This window comes from Xyrauchen texanus, chromosome 36 (assembly GCF_025860055.1).
Source record: "Xyrauchen texanus isolate HMW12.3.18 chromosome 36, RBS_HiC_50CHRs, whole genome shotgun sequence".
Lineage (NCBI taxonomy): Eukaryota > Metazoa > Chordata > Actinopteri > Cypriniformes > Catostomidae > Xyrauchen > Xyrauchen texanus.
Window position 1 is genome coordinate 22,018,948 of NC_068311.1, and position 27,738 is coordinate 22,046,685.

General features: G+C 38.6%; 1 protein-coding gene across 2 annotated transcripts in view; it reads left to right on the forward strand.

Annotated features, from left to right (window-relative positions):
- Nucleotides 1-2,121: 2,121 nt before the first annotated feature.
- LOC127629685 (pleckstrin homology-like domain family B member 1) overlaps nt 2,122-27,738 on the forward strand; it is a 111,822-nt gene continuing 86,205 nt past the window's right edge. Inside the window, exons 1-3 of one of the 2 annotated variants that reach the window (XM_052106889.1) lie at nt 2,122-2,327; nt 25,409-25,507; nt 26,492-26,615. In XM_052106889.1, coding sequence (XP_051962849.1) covers nt 2,301-2,327; nt 25,409-25,507; nt 26,492-26,615 — 250 coding nt within the window. In that variant the 5' untranslated portion in view covers nt 2,122-2,300. Of the gene's footprint in view, nt 2,328-11,914; nt 12,020-25,408; nt 25,508-26,491; nt 26,616-27,738 lie in introns of those variants that run through there. The other variant, XM_052106890.1, reaches the window with a different exon arrangement.

Consider the following 27,738-nt stretch of genomic DNA (forward strand, 5'->3'; position numbering starts at 1 on the left):
CTTAAAATGGTCATGACATGAGGAATCAAATATTCATTGATCTTTTGACATTTAAGAGGACATTGTTCAATAAAAACGTACTGTACGTTTCAGAACTCAAAACTTCTCACAGCAAAAAGAGCATTTGTCAAGCTGCCAAAACGACTCATTCTCTACTTCCTCTACTTTGTGATGTCACACTGTGAGACATTTGCATCTGTTCAGCCTCCACAACAACATATCAATGACTACTTCACCTTTAATCACTTCTGTAGCCCACGCTGTAGTGGTGAGCAGTAAGATGGCAAGAAGAAATCAGGTCAGAGAGCCAATCATAACAGTGAGTGTTTACTGTCAACTCTTGCCAGTAAAAGGAGAAGCAGCACCAAACCTGACCATTTCTGACAGAGGGTCACACAAAAGAAGAGTGGAAAATTATTGTGTTTTAAAATATATTACTTGTGCAAAAAACTTTCCTATTATTATAATTGAACCTCAAGGAGCATATTAAAATAATAAAAAAAATGTCTGTCATGACCCATTTAAATACAGGACAAAAGTAATGTTAATATCTCATGTTGTTGCAAAAAAATGTATTATTTTTAATTATAAATTCAAGGCCTGCACTTGATCGATGATCTGGAAGTTTGTTTTGAGTTGATACAAGCATGTGAGGAATCCCAGCTAGGCAATGCATTCAGAATTGAACATGCATTAGGAATGCTGGAATAGAGGACATTCCTATTACGGAATCACTCCCCATAGGAAATCATGGTCACCTTATGAAGAGACCCTCTTTTCTGTCTCTGTCTGTCTGTCTGTCTTTCTTGCTCTGTCCTATTCTTCTATCATGTCTCAAAGCACAAAGTAAATGTAGTTGTGCAGGCTTTATTTCAAATTGCATCAAAATGCTTGGTAAATGCTCAGAGCAAATCTGCAATTATTAAATTTATCTTTCCCCACACTCTATGGATTTAAATGTGCACTCAGTAATTTTTGGTTAATGCCATCTTGAATTTACAGTGACATCTAGGGGTCTGGATGCTGCATCATTCAAACGCAACATATGCCACTATAGAAATTCACAATCAGTCGTGGTCATCCATGATTAATTTATTCTATGAGTGAAATCTTTCAATAACAGGGCTGTTACTTAGATTAAGCAAGTAGTATTTGGCTGGTCATGTGATCCTAACATGGACGCCCCATGAGGCGCCCCTGCACCATGTAGAATAAAACAGCTTTTATAAAGTTACTGATCTGACAAGAGTCTTTATCTCATGTGAGTGCTCATGATGTTATACATATTTCTCAAAATTACTATTAATTTCTTTTAGGACAAAGTAAAAATTGCAGAGTGCAAGTTTAATGTGACATATACAACATATATCTTATAAATAATAGATATGGGTACATATAAAAAAAAGAAATGTTGGGAGACACTGTTTTACTGAATGTGACATCAAACTCCATGCCAATGACCACTGCTAAGGGCAATATAATATGTGACCTACATCTATGAGGGAAGATCTGTTTGTGAAACACAGTCTATCTGGTTGAATCAGACAGCTCTGTTTTATGTTTTCTCTAATCCACCAGGAAAGTTTTAGAGCGGGGCTGAGAAAGCAGATTTAACAGCTGATTTGTGAACCTGAAGGGACTGAAGGGTGTAGGCCGTACAAATGGGGACCGTATCTCTGCCGACCCATTTTCCTCTATGATCATTAGCAATTGAGAAATAATGAGGTGAAGTCTGGGGGGAGTTTTTGGAGGAGTGATACGTGGCCAGCGACTGTGGTGGAGGGAGGAAGTTAGGTTGCTTATACACACACCATGATTTGAATGGACAGTAGTTTTCACACTGTCACTGCAGTAGGTAACCAGTTGGCTCTCTCGAGAAAAGGGATGTATCCTTATTTGGAGTGAAGGGAAAAGAGGAGGGGGTGTTAATGACCACTCTCCTCGTCATAAAAGAGGGTGGGTCTTTCATACGGATGAATGAACAAACAGATAAGTTCTGAGCCGGGCTTTGTAAAAGGGTCACATGAAAGAGTGAGAAAGGGGAGGGAGTGTAGCATAGGCTACGAACTTACATGGTCACAAGGGAATGTGGTGTCTGTGACTGTCTGTGGTTCTTCTAAAACGTCAATTTTAATTATTTACAAAGGATTAAGAGTTTTTGGAGTCAATGATTTGCGAGTTTGCTGGAAGTCAGTGTATGAAGTAAGCCATTCATCCAGGTTGGCTAATGAGGAATACAACATGTGCTGAACATTCTGGATCACTGTAAACAGAAAGTGTCCACCAGTCTAGACTCTGATATGATGCTTAAGAAGGTCCGATTTCAGGTAGGTTCCATCACAAAGCTGAAATCTAGACTACAACAGGAGTGATAATAACTGAACATATACTTTATTATTTATGTATGATGTGATTTATGTGACCTATGGTGTGTATTTCAGATTTGTTTTGTACATATGCTTGCTTCTAAATTCTGAATTCATGGTTGATTCTCGATCCAGTAGCCTTCTAATATATTTGTTTTTATTAATTGCCATATTTCAGTACTGGAGGATCGATCGATCGATCGATCGATCGATCGATCTATCTATCTATCTATCTATCTATCTATCTATCTATCTATCTATCTATCTATCTATCTATCTATCTATCTATCTATCTATCTATCTGTCTGTCTGTCTGTCTGTCTGTCTGTCTGTCTGTCTGTCGATCTGTCTGTCTGTCTGTCTATCTAGCTATCTGTCTACTATATGTCTGTTTGTCTGTCTGTCTGTCTGTCTGTCTGTTTATCTATCTATCTATCTATCTATCTATATATCTATCTATCTATCTGTCTGTCTCTCTGTCTGTCTATCTATCTGTCTGTCTTTCTGTCTGTCTGTCTATCTAGCTATCTGTCTACTATATGTCTGTTTGTCTGTCTGTCTGTCTGTCTGTCTATTTATCTATCTATCTATCTGTCTGTTTATCTATCTATCTGTCTGTCTGTCTACCTATCTATGTATGTATCTATCTATCTATCTATCTATCTATCTATCTATCTGTCTATCTGTCTGTCTGTCTGTCTGTCTTTCTGTCTGTCTGTCTGTCTGTCTGTCGATCTGTCTGTCTGTCTGTCTATCTAGCTATCTGTCTACTATATGTCTGTTTGTCTGTCTGTCTGTCTGTCTGTCTATTTATCTATCTATCTATCTATCTATCTATCTATCTATCTATCTATCTATCTATCTGTCTGTCTCTCTGTCTGTCTGTCTGTCTATCTATCTGTCTGTCTTTCTGTCTGTCTGTCTATCTAGCTATCTGTCTACTATATGTCTGTTTGTCTGTCTGTCTGTCTGTCTGTCTATTTATCTATCTATCTATCTGTCTGTTTATCTATCTATCTGTCTGTCTGTCTGTCTACCTATCTATGTATCTATCTATCTATCTATCTATCTATCTATCATCGTCTGTCTGTCTGTCTATCTATCATCGTCCGTCTGTCTGTCTATCTATCTATCATCGTCTGTCTGTCTGTTTGTCATCATCCGTCTCTCTGTCTGTCTGTCTATCTATCTATCTATCTATCATCGTCTGTCTGTCTATCTATCATCGTCTGTCTGTCTGTCTGTCTATCTATCTATCTATCTTCGTCTGTCTGTCTGTCTATCTATCATCGTCCGTCTGTCTGTCTGTCTGTCTATCTATCTATCTATCATTGTCTGTCTGTCTGTCTGTCTATCTATCATCTAACATTGTCCGTCTGTCTGTCTGTCTGTCTGTCTGTCTGTCTGTCATCTGTCTGTCTGTCTATCTGTATGTTTTATCACAGCACAACATATACCAGATAGATGGAAACTGGTTGGCAGGTTTTCAGGTCCTTAATAACTAAATAGCCACATTCCCTGAGAGGCCATCTGAGGGAAGTTTTCTTGCAGTAAAAGTGAGATTGAGAGTTAAATTCTTCCACACCTGTTATATCCCCCCAGCTGCCCTGCATTGTAGGGCATAAAGGCCGACAGGCCTCTAGCATCGCCTGAGAGAGACACAAGAGGAAATTAGATGCATTCTGAGTGCTCATGAGGAATTTCCTTAGGAGGACCATTCTAACAGAACAAACAGCACACTAGTGTTGTCGAAGCAAAGGGTCTTAACAGCTCTATTTGACACTCATATGTAATATTAGGAACAGAAAAGAGAAATTGGCTGGCAAGGTCGCAGGTCATTTTGGCCCAAATTCGATATTATGTTTATTTTCAGAGGATTGCATAATTAATACACAATGTCTGTCAAAGAAAATAAGAGGCGCTTACAAGATTCATGTAACGAGTATTCATTTCTCTCTGTTTTTAATAAGTGGAAATCGGCCACTAGAGGGCACTGTTGTAATATCAATCACGCGATTGTGGTTGTTGACACCATTTGCATCGCTTTTGTCGAAATGTGTTAAATATTTCACTTCCCCGAGGCAACGTGTATCATATGATTTCGGTTAGTCTTGTTAAATAAAAAAATAACTACAGTCTTTAATGGCAAGTGCCTGAGTAACAGAAATTTGCTTTGCTTATTCCTATTCCGTTCCACATGCTGTGAGCTATTTCATAACATTGCAGTTATGAAATAGTGCAGTTTTGTTTATCAAAGAGAACTTGCTTTTTGAATTGTAAATGTGTTCTTATATTGTAAGATTTTCTTTTACTTGTCTACATTATGGTCATGTTTCTGGGTTACCTGAGTCCTGACAGGCTGTCAAATTAAATAATTGGCATGTGTAAACAGGCTTTAATTGGTCATTTAATGTACATCAGTCTTTCTTGTGTTTATCAAGGGTGTTATTGAGCTCTAGGGAATAGGCTACATATTTCCTAACAACAACAGTGTTTCCCCATGGACACACAGACTCTGGGCAGACTAAGAGATCTGCTTTTGGCCTCTCTTTCTCATTTTTCACCTGTGAAAATTGTATGTCATTATTACTATGTTGTAGTTATTATTAAGATGATCTGAGTAAGTAAAATTGCAGATGTAAAAAGTTTCTTTCAGAGAATATCTTCAATTATTTTTCTCACCACATTTGCTTTTTTCTGCATAGTAAACTTTACATTACTTTTTAATTTTACAGTCTGTTGTAGCTTTCCAAACTTAATGCTGATGTATTCTAAATAAATAATGCGTCTCCATCTGTCCTTGAATATTCAGATCCCTGAGTATTGCCGCATGCTGGAGGAGGGGGAGATTTCTTTTAGTAAAAAAGTTTTACTAGTAATTTTGATACACATGTATAAAATCATGAACACATATGAGATGAAGGCTCATATCAGTGACCTTATAAAAGCTGTTTTATTCTACATGGAGAGGGTCCCCTCATGGGGGCTGCCATGTTAGGATCACAAGACCAGCCGAATACTGCTCGACAGTTCTACTCATTGATTACATTTATCATGGCTGACTGTGAATAGTGAATTTCTACAATGGTATTGATAAACAAAAACTATTGCTTTTGAATGATGCATTCACTCTAGGTGTCCAATATGACATAAACACAACATTTTTTTAATGCACCTCTACTGAATGTTGTATGTGATTTTATCCATTCTTGAATTTCACAAGCTAAGCCATTGGATTAGAACTGCCACCTCTTTCTTAAACCCCTCAACCCAAAGATACCAAATGAGCTTTATTGAGACCAACAATGTGCAGAAACAGATGTCAAAAACAACATCAGCAAAATAGCGCCCTCAACTGACAACTGTTATGAACAACATGGCAGAAAAATTATATTAAGCCTCAATAATTCACTGCAACTACAGTAGGCTATAATGAGAATGATAAAATGTTGACAAGCAGAAAGCATCAGAGTCCATGGCCTGCAGACACATATTTGTTTGCAGTTCACAGAGTCTAGAGATGTCACAGAGACCGGTGAGATATCTCACAACACTTATTTCATTAATATCGTTCAAGGAGTTTTTTTTGCATACCTTTCAATAAAAATTGCTTACAGCACCTTGAATTTTCACTTAAAGTAACAAACAAATAAGACTAAAATATATTTGTATCAAGCATTCCCATTAATCCTGAGGCTTCAAGAGCCAGAAGACCACTCTATAACACTCAGCCTGCCCCTCCTATTAGAGAGGGCATGAATTATGCTGAGACTCAAATCAGAAAACCAAAGAGTGAAGGAAGAAGAAAGAAAATATCAGATACAAATAGAGTTGTGACTTTTACAGTCTGTTTAGAATAAAGACTTCAGCTGGATGAGAAAGTGTGGATATTTCTGTTGAACAGAAGCACCTGATCCAACAAGACAGCTTTTCTCTGGTGTAGTGCCAGCAAGAGTCAGGACTGACACAGGACTATACAAACAGTGACAATAGCTGGGCTGACCTGAGGTCTCCACTGCTCTGGAAGCTTCCCAAGAAACCCTCAACAAGAGGAACCTCTCTGAGGTGGCAACTGCCTTCTGCCCATCTGCAGAAAAGTGAGATTTTGCTTTTCCTCATCCTTTGAACAGCCTTGAAATAGACTTACTTCTGCAGCAGGGGTCTCTGCAAGGTTACTGAACAAGTAAGGAATTCTCTGACTGAAAGAATGAGTGCCTTGTGTCAGGCTAGGAGTGGTTGACTGCACAGGAAAGCAGAAATAGTGAGAGAGGGGAAGAGACAAGGAGGCGATTTCTGTCCCTGTGCTGGGTATAGGAGAATGTGCTCTGAGACTGTGATGGTTGGGTGTGTGAACGTGTGCGAGGGAGAACATCATAAGTACTGGACTGTCTGCACCACTCATAGCATCTCTGTACCATCCTCGCATAGGACTACATCCAACTTTGTAATGTCTTCTCTGTAAGGACAGGAGCCATGTGTTTGCCTACAGAGAGTCTTCTTTAGGCTGCCAGAACGCTCTAACAGGTAAGGTCTCCTGTTAATTGGTTTAGAATATTTTGGAGAAGGTTGACATGACTATAAAAGGCTAACTCTCTGATTCATCTTTGCATTCATGTGCACAACGGACGTCTCTAATTGGTTACAATGCTCAATGTAGCAAAAAGTAAACAAACATTTTAACTTTAAATATTTTGAGATAGCTGGAGTTTATCCTAAAGTGAAATCTGTAATTGATTAGCTAATTGTGGCAGCCATAGCTGTAATCTTGATTCTTTTTTCAATTTATTGTGAAGCCCTAATGTACAAACTATTTTAATGCAGGGAATGTAATATTCCAATTACATCAATTTAGTGGGTTTCTGACTTTTGTCAAGAACACGTCCTGGTAACATTTCACCCCAACCTAAATTTTCATTAGCTGTGTCTGAACATTTTAATTTGTATTTTTTGTTTTTCCCATTATATATATCCTCATTACTGTAATAAAGCATTTTTACTGAATTAAAATTACAGTGCAAGTGCAATTCCATTGAGGTACAGAGCTGCCATAAGACAACAGAGCAATTTTTCCATTGTGGTAAAACCATTTACAAAAATTTCTGTAAAACTATGTTGGATAAAGTTGATCAGTTAACAACATCTAATTAACTAATCAAAGATGCAGCAAAATGATGTAGAAGAAACATACAGACAGGGGATTAATAGAGCAATTTGTGGAGCAATTCAGCAGGTGTTCTCCATAAGGGTGACCATAGGAAAACAGTCTTGGAGAAAACAAATCTAATGTAATGTGGCTTAAAAAAAAGCATATTATTGTATTATTTTAAAGACTGCCCTTTTATTTCCAACAATGTATTATGCTTAAGCTTTTTCTGAAAGATGGGAAAGTGAATGAAAATAAATTGTTGCCATATGGCTACATTTTAACGATAATAACAAAATAAATATACTGTATATATATATATATATATATATATATATATATATATATATATATATATATATATATATATATATTAATTACATTCATTTATATTCTTTATTATTTTGGGGTGGCAACATTTCCTGTGTTCTTGTCAGGTTTCTTGAGATTCTGGTCCAAATATCTGGTCTAGTGAAATCTGCTATCAAAACAAATGTATTTAAGGAACATTGCCTTGTGTATTTCAAACATGAGATGATTAATCCATGTGGAATGAAGCTGGAGAGAGTTCCTAAAAGTCTCAGACTTCTTTGCCTTCCAGTTGTTTTGGCCAAATGCAAGCAAGTGAAATGAGCCATGTCCTTGTTTTTATCAGAGCTGAAGACACAACAAGTGAGGATCTCAGACTAAAGCCCTATAGGCCTGTTAAAAAGAGTGGTGTGAATTTCAATACTGGTCCAGGCAGCTTTATGCTGGTTTGATGCTGGTCTAGCTGGTGGACTAGCATGTCGATAGGAAAGAAAAATCCAAAAACAAAATACTGAGCTGACAGAGAGGCTACAGTATCTCAGAAAACCACTCTGTACCATTTTAGTGAGCAGAATAGCATTTCAGAAGGCACAACACATCAAACCTTGAAGTGGAGTGACTGCAACAGCAGAAGACCACATGAGGCCCTTTGTTAGGACCAATTTATTTATTTATTTTATTTTTTTTACTTGTCTGTGAATTTGTTATATCATAGATATACAAAATATGCAGTCCAGCAGGAAAAGCATGCTAAACAAATCATCGGCAATATACTGAATGTTATCGGCTATTGATAAAATGTTATACATCATTGCAAAGGGGAGGATCTCCCCTTCCTTCTCACTTTCCAATGACATCCAGATTGAGCTTCTAGTCCGCTAAGAGGCCGAGATATTAGATGTAACAATGAGGGACATGCATGAACAAAGCATGAACTGAATATTAGACTGAATGTCTATGGACAAGCACAAGGAAATTTTCTTTTTTCTAGTACTTGCTGCCATGTAGTGGAATAAAATTAGACATTTTTGAGGGAGATGGAGTAAACAGAGCCAGAATTACATGCTTACAAATTTAGGACAACGTTTTTTTTTTCTTATTATTTATATTCATCATAAGATTGTACAAATATATTATTCATGAATATTTGGTCTCTGAAAAATGAGACCAATTCTTGGTAATTAGTCCACAATATGTGTAAATGGTTTTAAATTTTAGTGTGAAAGATTGCAGGTGGCAGCCCAAAAAGTGTTAAGCAGGTAATGTTTCCTCTGATAGCTTTGCCATGTACCGGTAAATCAGTAAATTTACCAAAAGGTTGGTAAAGCTGGTTGACCAAGGAAGTCTTACTGAAGTCTTTAGACAATTTAGAAGACCAGCACCCATAACATAACATGTGCTGGTTAGTTTTTTGGCAGAAACAGCCTGTCAGAGGCACCACACTGAAAATGCCACGTTTGTAGCTCTTTCTCTCTCCCGTTTCCCCCACCCAAAACAGAGCAGCTCATTGACCAAGCAGAGAAACAGAGGGAGGGTAAAGGGAGAGGAGGGAGGCCTTTCCATGATCACTTTTGGGAACTTTGGAAGGTCAGTGGTGAGTAAAAAATGCTCCACTGGTTTTGGTTATGATAATCAAGCCACTGTTTTCCAGGTCATTTGTGTTCCCAAAGAAATTAGAACGGGCTAAAATAAAATAATACGGTCTGGAATTCATTGTTAGGAAGTTAAATATACACATTCTTCTTTGTAATATGTATGCTAATGCAAGCATCACTATTACTACTGCTCATACATACTTAAGGTTTGAGGTTTGTTTAAAAAATCTCTATCCCTATGTAATAAACTTTGGCATGTAACTCGCCCATTACAGTTTATGACATGAAAAATACATAATGAATGTGCATCAGTTATCAGATTTATGATTTTCACAATGGACATAAAAATCACACACATTTACATTGAAGAAAAGACCAGAGAAACATCTAGGAACAGAATAATGTGACTTCAGGTTGGGCTCTTTTGATTTTGGCCAAGCAAACACAGAACATACCCAGAACATCCTAGCAGCACTCTAACAACCACCTAGCAACGCACTAGCATTATTGCAGCGAAATTTGCACAGACAAGCACCATAAGAAAATGTGAAAATCATGTTTTGTCTGTAACTGTTTTTGGTCAACAATCGCATTCACGAGTGTGTGTGTCTGGCCTCACAGCAGCTGCAACATGCACTTCACTCTTCTAACTGGCTCTGTTTTCCAAGTGGATCTCTCCACCTCCTGCTTTCTCTTCCCTCTCTCTCTCTCTCTCTCTCTCTCTCTCTGTCTGTCTGAGATATCCTCCAGACACTTTTAAACATTTTATTGAGCATCATTACTCATTGTTAACACTCCAGCGCTGTTCAGCCCTGTCTGGAATTAAATTTGGGTCCAGTGCTTTGGGATCTGAAAGAGCTTTCTTGGTTATCAAACAGGGGTCATCTTGCAAATTGTTGCTGGACAAATGCATTTGTTATCAGATCTGCATGATGTCAGGTCAGACATAGTCAGGATGGCTCCAGCTATGGTCAGAAGTGTAGGCTGGAGAAGTTGTGTAGTGTGGGTAAGCAATGATGTCTTCCATTTTGGTATCTCCTACACAAAATCTACCTCATGCTTTTACACAAACAAAAGCAAAAAGGTGACTCATCTTTAAGGGAATTTAGAGGACATACTAAGAAAAGTGTAAATTATTATTCATTAATTTTAACTCTGCTGAAATACAGCTTAAAACAGCCAAAGGTGTTTGATTTTGTAGGTGGTGTTATGTTAGAGTTTTGGGGGGGTGACTCTGACCCCCCAACGCTGAAAATAATTTAGTATGAGATACCTTGCAATTGCGTGACTGTGAGTCTGAAAAAAAAAAACTGAAGTCCCCCCCTCCGCTGTACGAGCTAATATCGCCCAATTTGTGTTGCACAATTCCCCTCGAGTGCCGAAGGTGATGTCACGTGGTACCTTTTCTCAGCGCTGGCCAGGATGGACCAATCACTGTTGTTAATTATTACTGAATGTTGGAAGCTAGTCATAACTTCAAAGCAGATATCTTCTATACCTACATAAAATTCCACATTCTTGCCATAGAAGAGAATCTAATGGCTTGTTACAACAGTTTGTGGATACCATACAAATGAATGGGGAGAGCCGTAAACTAACACCTAGCTGTTGCAAAATCGTCCGTGTCTTCTCTTACAAAACAGCAATTTTATCAGTCAACTCCACACATAGTTCATTCCAGAATAATTGTTTATTGCAGTATGTGTTGAAGATTAGCAGACTATTAATTAAATGAGGAATTGTTTCCTCACAAAAGCAGTTTATTCAGCGTAATAAAGCATCTCCACCATAGACATCCATTCAAAAAGAACGGCCTCTTGTCTCCTCGCCAATGTCTATGGGACTGCAGCGTTATGCTATTTTAGGATAAGCTTGAAAGCTCCGCTATATAGAAGGGTTCTGGTCAGAGCTACTTAGGCTGCTTTCCATTTCAAATTTGTACCCCCTTCCCTCGCAAACTTCACTCCATCTCAAGGACTCAAGGATATACTTGTGTGGGCGGGGGGTTTATGAATATACATTTTTTGAGGTGTCATTTCCAGCACACCAAACAATTTTGCCCCTAAGAATTGTTTATCTTTTCTTCAAAAGTTAGTGTACTTGATAACCAAGTTGACAAAAGTGTCAGGGAAGAGCATGCTTGAGATGAAATATGAGACAAGAGATTTTTGAAGAAAACAAAGAAAGAAATAAGGTAAATATCTCTTGTGGGCAGATACTTTTAGGGAATTATAACGTATGTTAAGGTATTGTACATCATAAATCTGACCACCCAGTCTGAGACAAAAAAAAAAAAGAATTATCCGCCAATAGGGGTGGAGGAAGGGGGTAACTGAGGATATTTCCATGAGACATAGATATTTCCAAAGCTGTTTCCTTTACTCCATGTCCACCTCCTCCCATTTACTAGCTCACAACTCTCCTTCACAATTGAGAATATCTGTACCTTTCTTCCTCCAGTAATCACCTTATACTGGCTTTGCTAGATATCAAGACTTCTATCCAGACACAAGTTTTAATTATTTATTTATTTTATGGTGCAGCTCATATGATGCCTGTTGATGAAGTGTGACGGGACAAGAAACAGAGTTAGGAGGAGGAGAGGGGTGAGTCTGGGACACTTGTTTCTGTAGCAGCGACTCATTGAATCACAACAGCTTTCAATAGCATAGTGAAAGAGTGTGTGTTGATGTTTTGTAGTTTTCTGCCTTTGGGGGCTTTGAGGCCATGTCTGCACGCCGCTTTCTGCCACTTTCCAGCAGAGGTGAAATTCCTGGCTTTAAGCTTCTCTTTTGTCTGTCATTTTTGGATAGAGATTAAAGAGGTGATTCAAGGAATTTTGGCAAAGCGTTGAGGGTCACACACTGAGGATATTGGCAAGGCCTCACACACCTGAGCGGGATGGCATGACACTGACTTGACTGGCATCATATTTTAGTCATGTGAATCTCTTTCTATAATCTCTGTCTCAAGAGGTACATACGATTTCGCATGCATATAAGATAAGAGGTGAAAACCAAGCTTTGTACTGGACTATATTGCATCAACATATTATATTACAAATTAAGCTAGGATAGAGAAATTAATGTAACGTTCAAAAATTACACATATGATCATCCTTTTTTTATTGTTCGGCTCACATTACCAGGTGATCCACTTGCCTATTTCTACAGCATCATATAAGGCCAAAATCACCAGGAGCTACTATGATAACATGAGCCTCACAGAGATACTCTGGTCTCGTAATTTCAAAACACTCACAATGCATTCTCTGAGATCCATCAGAAGAACTATTTAACTATTTGAACAGTTAGGCTCAAATCCTAACACTATACACTGAACAAGTCTCAGGGTAACGGTAGGCATGGTCTGCATGGGTGCTTGTGTGTTTATGAATTTGAAGTTTATCTCCTGTGGTCCTCAGTAGAGGAGAGGCATGCAGGCCCCTTCGCCACTCCTCTGCAGGGATTAAACGCACTGAAAAGAGCTCTTTGTGCTGGCTGCGTTGGAATGCCTGTTGAGCTCAGTGTCTTTAGGAAACAAACAGCCAAAGTCAATGGAACGTTTGAGCAAGTGCCTGTTGGAATATTGTATTCAATGTGAGCTCCTGCCCCGCTTAGACCCCTCAACATGGAGGGCTGGAGAAAAAGTGACTCACTCTCAATAGTATCCTTCAAGCCAGGAAATTATTAGTCAGGCTCGCTCTGCTCCAATGATGCAGTTTTTGCTCCCAAAAAATCACTACAAGCTAATAATAAATGACTTTGAAGATCGTGTGCCTTCTGTGTGTAGCAAGTCCTTGCACATCAGTGAGTTCAACTGATCCTCATGTAAATTCTTTGAAATAATTTTTGTCATACCAAATGACTTCCCAAATGTCTCAACTATAAGTACCATTCATAGGTTGATTTCCCTGAAAATAGTAAGGCAGATGATATTTGCACCCTGTGTGTTTGTGTGTGTGTGTGTGTGTGTGTGCGTGCGTGCGTGTCTGTGTGTGTGTGTGTTTATGTAACCTAACCTATGAAAATTAGCCATGATATGTAGTAAAACCATAGTAACCACCAAGTTTACCACTACATTTACATTTACATTTATTCATTTGGCAGACGCTTTTATCCAAAGCGACTTACAAAAGAGGAAGAACATCAGCGAATCATCTTAGGGAGACAGTGGTACAAAAAGTGCCATATTACAAAGTTTCACTATCATCAGAATAGTATACAAAACAGATTTAATTGAAACAAGAAATGTAAATAATTTTTTTTTTTTTTTTTTTTTTGTGACCGGTTAAGTGCTTTTGGAAAAGATGTGTGTTTAGCCTGTTACTACTTTAGACTGTTACTACAGTCATGGTTATTACAATATTACAACAATACAACTTTTTGTACTATATGGACACTACATTATTACTAAATACTACTTAAAACATTGGTTTATTGTATCAAAATCATGGTTTACACAAAAACAAAACATGCTTACTACTGTCATGGTTACTACAACAATAGTATTGTAAAACAATGGTTTATTTCCATTAGGGCTTATCCCTACCCATAATCTAAAGAACAATACAATCTAGAAATGACCAACAGCAATTTTGGCTCAACCAGTGGTGTGAGTTTGAGGTGGAACTATCTGTTCCAATGTCAGAGGAAGGGTGTATTCCGAAAGTGTATGGTGCGTTCAAGTCTTCCTGGGAAGTTCGGACTAACGAGATCAGAAATTGTAATACTGTGTGAAGTGTGTCCAAGTGATTTCACCTGGAAAGAACAGACCCATTTTGCAGTTTCATATTTCTCTCTTTTTCACTTACTAGCAAAGGCAGGAAGCTTTTTTAGCAACAATGCAACAAAACGAAGAGCAAAGCCACGCATTAGGAGTGTAATTAATGCTTTATCAAGGGAGACCATATTCTGGTTTTCCAAAAAGAGGACACCTTTTTCTTCTGTGGTTAGGGCTGGAATAATAGGATTCAAAACAGTGTTACTATGAATGCAAACACTAATACAGTGAAAAAGACAACTATAGCATAACATAAATATATTTAAATAAATAAAAATGTCCAAAATTCTTTTGAATATCCATGAGTGACAGTTATGCCATGATTGCACCTTCATTTTTTTACTATTACTATTATTTTGATGGCCATGGAAAATGAAGCAATATGATAACAATTTTACCTGGTTGCAAAAAGTAGCCCATTAATTAACCTGATGAACTTTCACCTTTTGCTGAGCCTTTATGCTTGGCAGAGCTAATGTGTGCTTCTAAATCACTTGCACCTTAATTAGCAACTGACACATAAGTGCCAGCTTTACATGTCATACATTCTGCTTCCCACAGATCTCGACCTGGACGAAAGCATGGGATTATTTTGTGCAAATCTTCTGTAAATTTGCACTTTCATTTGGGCATTGTTTCCACTCAGCTGTCATTTGCTGCTACTGTCAAGCAAATGTTTGATGCCGAACACAACAGCGCTTCGTGCATTCTCGGAGAGATTGACAGGCATGAATTTGGCCAATAGTTGCTGCAAGTCTCTTATAATCGACCAATTGGTGTGCGAGAAGGCAGGATTTATAAAGAGGAGTTAAAGCAATCCAAATATGCGCGTGCACACAAATAAATATTAGACCAGATGCACATCTTAATGCAACTAAAGCCGAATCCCAGACATTTTTGCAAATTTTGAAATCCCAGCCGAACGCTTTTTTAAGGGCGTTTTTTTAAAGAGGACATGTCTGGGGAAAAGAGGACGTATAGTCACCCTACTTTATCTACATATTTTATCATTCTTGTGCAGCCCCATATAATGATGAGAAATGGAGTTTTGTTGCAAAAGCTTGTCGCTGCATTAAACAGCTAAATTAGTATTTTTTTATGGCACGTTTTAACGTTATTCGTCATTAACATTACAAAAATCCATATAAACAGAACTGCACAGTCAAAAACCTCAAATAAAACGGAATTATTACCAATAGCAATTTGCTTCTGCCATGATTCTTAAATTGCCATTCCCAACTCGGAAAGTCAGGGCTCAACGAAAATCCAGAGTTTCCCACTCGTAATTACAACTTTGTGGTGCGACCTTCAGATGCATTCAAATCCTAAATACAATAATTGCGTCAAGACTTGAACACACCATTATTTTTGCAATTCCATTTGGTGGCACTAATGGTGCAGAAATTGCACACTTCAGCATTCAATTCCCTTGTAGTAAGACCTTTGAAATTGTCCTTTGGTGGCATGAAGGCATGTTTCTGCCTCTGTTTGAGAGAAGAAATGGAGAATGACATGGCATTCTCTGGTTGCCACACGCTGGGCCTCATCCCTCAGGAAACAGGCTATCCGATAGGAAGTCTGCATATAGACTCAACAATCATCAGAGGCATCCTCTCCTGGCGTCCTGTTTGTTTATCATGTTTCCTCTCTAGTGTTTAGGGTGAATTGATCTCCCCAATGCCCACTCATATTGTTGATAAAGGTGAATTATCATTAATGTTGATCAAAAAGACTTGTGTTATAAATACAAACGCTTTATTAGATAAATTGTACAGTTTTTACAGAAATTGATTGGAATCAGAGCTAATTTGTACTGAAACAAACAAACAAACAAAACAAAACAAAAAAATACATTTGAACCACTGCCCGCAGTGGCCGAAACTGGAAGTGTTTTAGAATCAGAATCAGAATCAGAATCAGCTTTATTGCCAAGTATGCTTACACATACAAGGAATTTGTCTAGGTGACAGGAGCTTCCAGTCAACAACAATACAAACAATACCAAAAACAGCAGCAAGACATAGGTAATTAAAAACAAAAAAGAACACAAAATAAATAATTATACATATACGTACATACACTCACCTTCATACATACCCACATTCACACACGTAGTGCAAATCTAATACAATCTGTATATAAAGAACAAAAAACAGTATATTATGTACAGAGCAATGTAAGTAATGGCAGAAGTGGATATGTTGGATAATATAAATTAAAATTAAAATTAAACTGTGTATTGCACATAATTATTGCTCAATGGGGCAATTTAATTGTTCATTAGATGGATGGCCTGAGGGGAAAAAACTGTTCCTGTGTCTGACGGTTCTGGTGTTCAGAGCTCTGAAGCGCCGGCCAGAAGGCAACATTTCAAAAAGGTAGTGGGCAGGGTGAGTGGGGTCCAGAGTGATTTTACCAGCCTTTTTCCTCACTCTGGAAGTGTATAGTTCTTGAAGGGGGGGCAGGGGGCAACCAATAATCCTCTCAGCAGACCGAACTGTCCTCTGTAGTCTTCTGATGTCTGATTTCGTAGCTGCACCAAACCAGACAGTTATTGAAGTGCAGAGGACAGACTCAATGACTGCTGAATAGAACTGTTTCAGCAGCACTGGTGGCAGGTTGAACTTCCTCTGCTGGCGAAGGAAGTACAACCTCTGCTGGGCCTTTTTCACAATGGAGTCGATGTGTATCTCCCACTTCAGGTCCTGTGAGATGGTAGTGCCCAGGAACCTGAATGACTCCACTGCTGCCACAGTGCTGTTTAGAATAGTGAGGGGGGACAATGTTGGGGTGTTCCTCCTAATGTCCACAATCATCTCCACTCTTTTGAGCGTGTTCAGCTCCAGGTTGTTTTGAATGCACCAGAAAGCCAGCCGTTCAACCTCCTTTCTATATGCAAACTCATCATCATCTCGGATGAGACCGATGACAGTGGTGTCGTCTGCAAACTTCAGGAGCCTGACAGAGGGGTCCTTGGTGGTGCAGTCATTGGTGTACAGGGAGAAGAGAAGTGGGAGAGCACACATCCCTGGGGGCACCAGTGCTGATGGTACAGGTGGTGGAAGTGAATTTTCCCTGCCTCACAAGCTGCTGCCTGTCCGTCAGAAAGCTGGTAATCCACTGACAGGTAGAGGTGGGAACAGGGAGTTGGTTTAACTTAGTCCGGAGTATATCTGGTATGATTGTGTTGAAAGCCGAGCTGAAGTCCACAAAAAGGATCCTTACGTATGTCCCAGGTCTGTCCAGATGTTGCAGGATATGATGCAAACCCATGTTGACTGCATCATCCACAGACCTGTTTGCTCGATAAGCAAATTGAAGGGGGTCCAGAAAGGGTCCAGTGATGTCCTTCAGGTGGGCCAACACCAGTCTCTCAAATGACTTCATGACCACAGATGTTTGTAGTCATTAAGTCCTGTGATTTTAGGTTTCTTAGGGACGGGGATAATAACTGAGCGTTTGAAGCAGCATGGGAATTCACACTGCTCCAGTGATCTATTGAAGATCTGAGTGAAGATGGGGGCCAGTTGGTTAGCACAGGAACGAAGGCAAGCTGGTGAGATGCCATCTGGTCCTGGAGCCTTCCTTGTCCTTTGCTTCCGAAAGACACGGCACACATCGTCCTCACAGATCTTGAGTGCAGGTAGTGTAGCAGGAGGGGAGGAGGGGGTTGCAGGAGGTGTTAATGGTTGTGTGAAATGAAGGTCCGAGTGCATGTGGGGTGTGAAATCGGGCCTTTCAAATCTGCAGTAAAACACATTCAGGTCGTCAGCCAGTCGTTGGTCCGCCACAGGGTTGGGGGTAGGAGTCCTGTAATTAGTAAGTTGTTTCAGGCCACTCCACACTGATGCAGGGTCGTTAGCTGAAAACTTGCTTTTCAGCTTCTCAGAGTAGCTTCTTTTAGCCACTCTGATTTCCTTATTCAGTGTGTTCCTGGCCTGATTATACAAGACGTTATCCCCACCCCTGTAAGCCTCCTCTTTGGCATGACGAAGCTGTCTGAGTTTCCATGTGAACCATGGTTTATCATTGTTGAATGACAAAAATGTCCTAGTAGGGATGCACATATCCTCACAGAAACTGATGCATGATGTAACAGTATCTGTGAGCTCGTCCAGGTCTGTAGCTGCAGCTTCAAAAACGCTCCAATCAGTGCAGTCAAAGCAGGCTTGTAGTTCCAGCTCTGCTTCAATAGTCCATCTCCTTATAGTCCTTACAACTGGCTTTGTTGATTTTAATTTCTGCCTGTAGGTCGGGAGAAGATGAACCAGACAGTGATCAGAGAGACCCAAAGCTGCACGTGGGACAGAGCGATATGCATCCTTTAATGTTGTATAGCAGTGATCCAATATATTCCTGTCTCTGGTGGGGCATGTAATGTGCTGTCTGTATTTGGGCAGTTCGCGTGTGAGATTTGTTTTGTTAAAGTCCCCAAGAATAATAATGACTGAGTCCAGGTATTGTTGTTCTGTGTCTGAGATATGATCAGCCAGCTGTTGCAGCGCTAAGTTCCCAAAAGTCCTCTTTTAGAACCTATGCGCACATGTGAACTCCAGATGCTTTGTTTAGACTTTAGAGTATTGACAGAAACAAGTTTTTTGGTAGTAAATTATCGAATACAGTCAACAGGAATGCATATTTTATTAACCATATGCCATAACCAAAACCCCAAACCTAACCATCAGTGCAGTAAAAATATGATGTTATAAGGAAAATGCAACCTCTGGTTCATCTTCATCATTATTAATGTGAAGCTATGTCTCAGAGATTATCAGTAGCACAACAGAAAAAGGTGATCACTATTGAATTGATGAAAAATGTCTAATGGGGGATTGCACTTGTCAATTATTTGGCAGAATGGGATTAATTACAGGGTACATTGAGAAGCAGCATGTTGATTTCCTGTATGATCATGTTGCTTTAGTATAGCTGATCAAGCCTCGACACTTATGGCTTTATAAAAATCTTCTTTTTAAAAAGCCTTTCTGCATTTTAGTCTAGGGTTCTGAAATATTTAGGCCTCCAGAACCCTTTAAAAAATTCAGGCCCCATCTCCTCTAAACAGTTGTCAACTCTATTTTGTCTCGCTTTCTCTGATTTTTGTAGCAGCGGGTTATATATTTCACTGACGTTGACATGAGCATGTACATAGAAGCCTTTGATAATGTTCTGGTGACCTTTGCCCGTCTTCACTGTGCAGGTGGTCTGTCAGTTATTAGCTTGGAAACAAGCCTCTGCCTTTCTCAACACAATGGAGAGAGCAGCATACCAGAGATTCTATTCAGCACTATAAAACATCACACAATGCTAAATATGCATAGCAAAGGCACATTTCTCTAGATTCAGTTATGGATAAAACACTGGGGCTTGAAAGAAAGAAAAGGCCTGTTTGCTCTGATTTCTGATAAAAAAAAAATACCATAGACAGTCAATAGCCTAGAGAAATATGGGCATATATTGTATGTGTCAATATGTGTCATTAAGAGTTTATTCTGATCCCCTTGAAACATTTCTGCATATTGAAAATTAAATTAGTATGTTTAAACCTCATACATAGTTACATAATTTTAAAGTCTTAATTACAATGAGTGGGAGAATGGCTACTCAGTGCCCACATGATTATATTTTAAGTCAAATTCTTGAGCCTCGCCAATTTTCAAATACCTCTGTTGTAACATTTTTGTGGCGAGTTCTAAAAATGGAAGATGCTATTTAGTCGGCCACATCCATCACTGTGTTTGACCATGGCCATAATCATACTCACGGAAATGGCAGGATTTCTCATCTGCCCCTCAATTTCCTGTCTAGATATGTGTCCGTATGCTGCAGCGCACATGCTGCCTGCTGCAGGGACTCATCTTGCACATGTGTGTTGTTTTCTTCAGTATCATTCTCTGAAGTTGGGAATCTCTGGAAATTAAATAAAGGCCTTAGGGATTGTGATCCCAGATGTCATGCAAACTGTTTGTGTTCAGCGACAGTGAACAGCTGATAAGAATAGAGTGAAGCCTGTGGTTATTGCTCAATGGTCTACATTATTTTATATGAAACTGGCAGCTGGTTATATAGCCACTTTTATAAAACATTTCCGGGTGAAATATTATTGTAGAAAATAAATGTATAAAAATGTAAAAGTAAATTTAAAAACATTTAAATGTGAGGCCAAATACTGTACATATATATATACTGTATCTACTTTATTAGGCAATGTAAATCGATGAAGCATGCTTGAGCTGTCAAACAAAAGTCCATATAGCCACATAACCATTATGGTTATGTCATAATGTTTTGTGTTTAATGTTACAATCTAAGTGATAATGGCTTAAATATTCTGATTGCATTGCTAGTCATAGTTAGTCATTATGACTGTATAACTTCATAAGTCAGAGTGCATTTTGACATTTTTAAAGAATCAGACTGATCACATTGTGAATTCGGCAAAAGGAGGTCGAAAATTCCATTGCTGAAATCGGACCATGCTTATTAGAACCACTGCCCCAAAGCACCGAAAGCGCATTGTATTTTTAGTTGTACATGACATAATTCAGTCAACAGGAATGCACATTTTATTAACCCTACCCCCTGCCCTGACCAAACCCTGACCCTCAACCTAACCATCAGTAGAGTAAAAATTTAATCTTAGAGCAAAAAAGACCTCAGAATCATGCTTATCATTGTTAACGTGAACGTAGTTATTCGGAAGCAGCATGTCGATTTTTTGGTGTTATCATGTTGAAAGAATATACAGTAGTTGAACTTCATCCTGTAGTTTGCTCCCAGCATCAGACACATTACTGTCCTTTCAAAACAGTCATTGATAACAGTGAGTAAAGAATAGAACACAAAGGAAACTCTAATGAGCAGGTTTGTGTGTATGTGAGTTTTGGAAAGAGGATCAAAGTAGGGCGCTCACCACCAGGTGGAAGTCTCTGAACAGGCAGCTGGCAGAAGAAGACTAGCTATAGTGGAAAAAAGGTAATCCTCTCCCCTTTCTCCCTCTCTCCCTGTACATCCAAGCTGAAACTGAATAATCTGCTGTTCCTCAAGGCAGGAAAATGAAAGCTGTTATTAGCCTACAAAAGCAGGAACTCGCTCAGAGTGTCTCTGCCGCATTTCTTTACTCTGTTATCAACTAATTAAAATTTTCTTCTCCTTTAGCATTTCTTGAGTATACAGAAGATAATCTCACGAGGAAATTATTTCAATAAGCTCTAGCGAAATATGCATGACTAGATCACATGAGGAATTCTGTGTGGTGAAACATTTACATTTCAAACAGTACTATCATGTCTTACCATTCAGAGATTTACAGTATCTGCCGTGTCCTTTTTTCAGCTTACAGTACTTGTGTTGAAGAGCTGACTCTTGTGTCATCCACCTTTCAATCTGATCCAATATCTCCTCTCTAAGCTCTATACTTAATGGGACAGAACCCAAAAAAGTCATTATTTACTCTCCTTCATGTCATTCCAAACCTGTATTACATAAAAAGAAGAATTTTAGCAGTATGTTAAAGCTTTTCCATTTAATGCAAATGTATGGGGACCAGAGGCTGTCAGGCTCCAAAAAGGAAAACAAAAGCCCCATAAAAATGGACCAAGGTCATATGCAATCTTTGGTTGGGTAACAGACTGAACCTGTTATTCACTAAGAATCTTGTTTTGAAAATTTTCCACAAGTTGCTTCTGAATGTTCATGTATCCTGAAATCAGCCCCATTCTTCCGAATTAAGCACATCTCCTATCAGACAATTTTTCAATTCAATTCAAATGTATTTAACTTTTCCTGTGGCACTACTTATCATCTCAGCAACCTCTGAGACTTGGGTTCTGATCCCATGGACACAAAGAAGTAGTTGTGTTCATAGAAACAATAGTGAGCGTGATTTTGAGGTTGCATTTTCCCTCCAAGATTACACTGTTACACCACTGGCAGCTAGGATAATGGCTGGGATTTGGGTTAGGGCATAGAGTTAATCAAATATGGATTCCTAATGACTTAATTACATTATTTAGAACTAAAAATAAGACTTGCTTTTGGTGCCACTCTGTGGCCACTTTACCTGGAAACTGTGGCTCACATGTGCCCATATGTTCAACAACAACTTCGGCCACTGGGGACAGTTTTTGGGTGAACTATGGGGGTTTATCAATGCATTGTCATTCTTGTGTTCTTGTGAAAATCAGTCTTGCCTAACAACCTTGAAAGAGCGAAATCGGAAGACATGAAGATGTAAAACACATCTATGCAAGTTTTTAGATGTGCTGCGATATGTAGATTCAACAACTTTGAAGAACTATTTTCTTTTTTTGGAGGTGGGTGATGACGTCAAACAAGTCCAAAAGAATAGAAGAATGCAAAAAGAACAGGCATCAGCTGACCTAGCAATGTTGTTGAAAGAGATCTCACTTTGCCATAAACATGTAAGATCACCATGGATCTGAACATATGATTTGATTGTTTACTAAGTTTGATGTGGGCTACAGTTTGGAAAGAGTGAGCAGCTCTCCTTCCCAGACCTACATACCTTCAACCAACCACATTTCTCCGTCTTTTTCCATTGGGCTTTTCAAGGATGGTGCAGGGCTCTGCATCCACATGAGAGTCTCCCACATGTGTGAGGGGAAGTCCATGAATGCTGAAGAGCAAACAATACAAGCCATTGTGCTTCTAATAAAAAAATATGCTGTTTTACATGTTTTTGGGTCTGACAAAATGCAAGTTTGTGTTTGTTTGCGTGCAATATTGAGATGATTCCAACTGCGAAATTAAACTCAGTACTGTATAAAGATGTATGTCATTGCCTCATACAGTATATCATGCAAACTGGGCTTTGATGAGTTAAAAAGCATGTGGCAATAACAGAGTTTTGGAGTCTGATCAAACCAAAATTCACTCTGTCAGATCTTCTGTCTGTCTGCATCTCATAGTCTTTTCTTTGTAGGCATCCAGATGACCCAAATACAGTTCCATAATTACTCAATAGTGTTGGAGTTGTCTTTACTTCATCTTGTTAAAATATTTCACTGTAATTCCATGTCTTTCTATTTTCATTTATAGAGCTCTATCCTTTATTGACAAGCGCACCAACATCTGTTATCAGGTCTGTAGCTAACAAGCAGGAATGCAGGGTTTAGCTCAAAGCAGCATGTACAGACAGGTCTATGCTTTACTGAATAGGAACAAGTAACATCTATGCTCTAAAGATGTAGAGGGGCTATTGAGGCAGAAAATAACACATTTCCTCAGACATCAGGGACTTTGATGCAGTAGAACCTAGATACCACAACTATTCAGTGCTCAGAAATGGAGGCATTATGTTTTTTGGACAACTGGCAAAAGGTACATTCAAGCTATCTTTCAAATCTTAAACATCGCATTAGAGTTATTTCTATTTTAAGTTTTCTTGGTTGATACATGCTCTCTCTGCTAATTGTTAAAAAAATACAAATATATTAATATTAAGTAAAACCTCATTAGGTTTTCTTGTACAGGCAGTTTACTGAGATCAGTCTTTTTGCTTAAATTATTTATTATGCGAGGGCATTTTTGTTCAGCTGAAGAGATGTAAAGTATAGCAAGAAAATTACCAGTGAGATTTGTTTGCCTTTGATTGCCTGATTACCGCAAAGCAATTTAAATTCCCCAAACTCCAAAAATGGAATCAAAGTGTTTTTGCATCTCACAACAAAGGTGCTATCATCGAATCTCAAAGTGTAATTACAGTAATTACATCTGATTATGCCGTTATGAGTTTTGATTTCATTGAATTCATTTCATCACAAGCCAGTTTTTATAGTCAAATGTGTAAAGTTACATCACAAAATTCTGCTTCTGACTATACAGCCTACAGGTAATTGTACATATATAGCCATTTGGAGTGAATATATACACTCTGGTAAAAGTCAAAGATTGGACATGTGAGCAAGAAATGGGGAATGTCAGCACAGGACGGTCTGTGTGCGTGTATGTGTCAGGTCTCAGAGGAGAGAGCAGTTTACGGTCGGTCAGAGTCAGCTTGAGTTAGGGCGTCGGGCCAGAAGGGTAAATCCATGTTATCTGTTTGCAAATGCCATTTCAGTGAGTACAGACTCTATTCATCAGGGCAATGAGTCAGCTGAGGATGCAGACGAGGAATGCTGGAGGCCGAATGTCTCCCACTAGCGCTGTAGATATTTGACTAGCTTAGTTGTTATCTGCACTAAACGGGACAGTAGTCATAGAAATGTACACTTTTAAGTCACACTTAAAAAATGTATGTCATTGCATTAGATAACAGTGTTGAAACAAGTGTCATTTGTACTAAAGAAAGATAGCATAAACACACTTCAAGCAAAATACTTTTTAAAATATAGACAAGAAACTATTACAAAAAAATTATAATTTGCTATTTTTACACTTTCTGGTTGTCAAACGTGGAGCATGGTCATAGAACGTGACGGAATACATCCACGGTTTCTCTGAATTCGGCAACAGTATGTAGATTTCAGTTCTTTGTGTGAAATTGGTCAGTCTTTAGATAAATTTGAACCACTGCCCAGTGGCAGAAGTCAGAAGTATTGTTGAACTCATGGAAATGTGTGAGCTCCAGTTTCAGGTTGAAATGTCCCACATAGTGGCACCAAAAGTGAGTTGTTTTAAGTTGTAAATTATGTAATACAGTCAATAAGAATGCATATTTTATTAACCATACATCCTAACCCAAACCAAGGCCCAAAACCTAACCATCAGTGGAGTATAAATGTAATGCTACATTGAAAATGCAACCTCAGAAACGCAATTACTTCCTGTTTTCCATGAGACCAATCAGTGTCTCTGAGGCTGCTCGTGCAACACGCTATCAGTAGTGCCACAGGAAAAGGTGAACACACTGGAATTGATACACAAAATTGTCTGATGGGATATGGCTCTTGTCAGTAACCTGGCAAAATCCTGGCAAAAAGTCGATGCCAAGGTATCGGAACATTTGGTAGCAAGCAACATGTCTATTCCATGTTCCCATTGGAACAGTTGCATAAAAGAAATGGCAAAAATGGTTAAAAAAATCTATATGTTCTGAGAAACGTATCTCTAGCATAATTTGTTGCAAATGCCTCTAAGTCTAATATTTTGTCAAATATCATATTATCCTATCCATAAATCTTTGGACGATTGTATATTTTCGAAGCTTTGACATTTTATAAGATTTTCTCAAATCTATTTTGTCTTCTAAGGACCCTTGTGTGTCAGATCGAGTAAGTGACAACGAGCTGGTCATGGATAGTTTGAACCGAAATCTTCCTGTTGGGCATCAGTCTCATCAAGTGCTGCAGGTGAGATCAAACAAACTTTATATAGAGTTTTTTTCTTTGATGAGATTGGGTTTTGAAATCTTACCAAGTAACAATTAAAATCCTGTATAATAGCGACACCTTATATTCATCAATTTAGCTTTTGTCTGGCAGATTTTCTTCATGAAAGGAGGTGACATGCAAAGTGTGAAACAAACCCATGGGGCATAATTTCCATCATCACCTCCTGCTCCAAAAGGGCTGCAACATCTATGTGGATTTCTCCCTGTTGTAATGGTGTAATCTATGGGAGACATGTTGATGTTTTTATACAAGACAATGATCATCTCTCACTCAGATCTGCCTCAACCGATTAGACTAATTACATCCTGCTAATCTTGTTTAAGCTCTCAGGAGTATCCTAAACCCAACCATATACCACAGCCCTGAGGAGATAATATGATGTTCAGAAAGGAGAAGTGCTCAGCTATTATCAGGAAAGCAGCTGTAATTGTAAATAAATTTTTAAATAAATTAAGACCTATTCAAAATGATATCCTGTGCAAATTTACAATATCAGAATGATCATGCCTTGAGCAGAATTTGCCTTCAAAATAAGTTGATCGATTCAGCTCATTTCAATTTGAGAAGATGATGTCATTGCATGATAGCAGAAATAGAGGGTACATTCTTCCCCTCCTAGTCATTACCAGTTCACACTGTTACCATGACAACCTCCCCCATGCTGAGCTTTCAAGTTTCCACTGAGGTCTACTCTAAAGATGTAACTGAGGGAAGGCACTACTCTTACTAGGGTAGAGTAAGATAAACACACAACCAATTGCCTGGTGTTCAGAAAGTTCAATAATTTAGAACCTCTTATTAGAATGCAATGCTAAATATTTGTAGCCAATTTTATCTGAAGTATCACAATTGATTCATAATGCATTTAAAAAGTAATTGTTTTGTATAAAAAAAGCCATGGTTCTCAGAACAGACAATGAAATTTACACTTTGCTTTCTTAGAGCACTCCATTGGACTTGATTGAGACTGGGAAAGGGCTGAAGGTCCAAGCAGAGCGCCCCCATTTGGTCAGTCTAGGAAGTGGCCGCCTCAGCACGGCCATCACCTTCTTGCCCCTGTCTGAAGGTAAGATACTGATACTCTGTACAGTCAGCAATCCCACAATGTATGCAATGGCCTTTGAGGATTTACCATCAATAGATTGTGCAATCTCAGATAAATATCCAGTGCTATCTTTAAAAACTGTGGAAATAATAAGCTAATGATGCTATAGAGCACAGCAGTCTGGATCCAGAAGAAAAAATCCCATACATATTATTCATAGGGAGGTAGATTTTTAACAATACATTTTTAACCTTTTTTTTTTTTAACTTTTGAAAGACAGACCTGTGGTGAGCTCACAGGTTGTTAATCGGTGGTATATGCTTCTGTTGAAGTCATCAGTTTGTGTTAATTCATCTTCATTAATAAATGTTTAATGGAGAAATTTCTGGTGAACTACACTACCCGTAATCATGAAAGGCAAAAATCCACCTAATCAGTGAATTGCAGCAAACAAAGCGCACCAAAAGAGCCCAGCAGCACTTCCATGACGCAAATTTTGCAGTTAAATCAAAATAGATAGTTTCTATATTAATGAACAACTTTAGTTCATTAAAGTTCATTTCATCATTACAGAAGGGCATAGTCTTCTACCTTTGTCTGATGGCTGAAAAAGTGGGCACACACTGTTGCGCTCTATTGTGTGAGAAGAAACAACCCTTTATAATACAAATACTGTATACACACATGCTCAGACCCTCTGCATCATCCCTGTCTTTTGATTGAAAAGCTAATCATTAAACCCTGAGTCAGCATGGGGTCTTTAAAAACACCCTGTCTTAATTAGAAAAGCCCCCTCCTCCATAAACCTCCCACTACCTATCTCCACCAACCTACTTTCCCTGATACTCACCAGCCATTCATACCATCTGCCTGGTATTCTTTATAGACATACGGAATTCTCTTCCAGGCTTTGAGAAGTTTCCTTATGACAACTGGGGCACTGGAAAATTATTTTACAGAGTGATGAGAAAATTATTTTCCAGTACTTATTTATCAATTTATATTAGTGACTATGTGCTGTATTGGTGTTATACGTGTACTTACACTTACTTATATACTTGCTCATGAGACTCAAGCCTCATAAAAAGGCTTTTCTCATATCTCATGTCTGATAAAAGATGAGGGTGGATTGGGGCAAAATGGA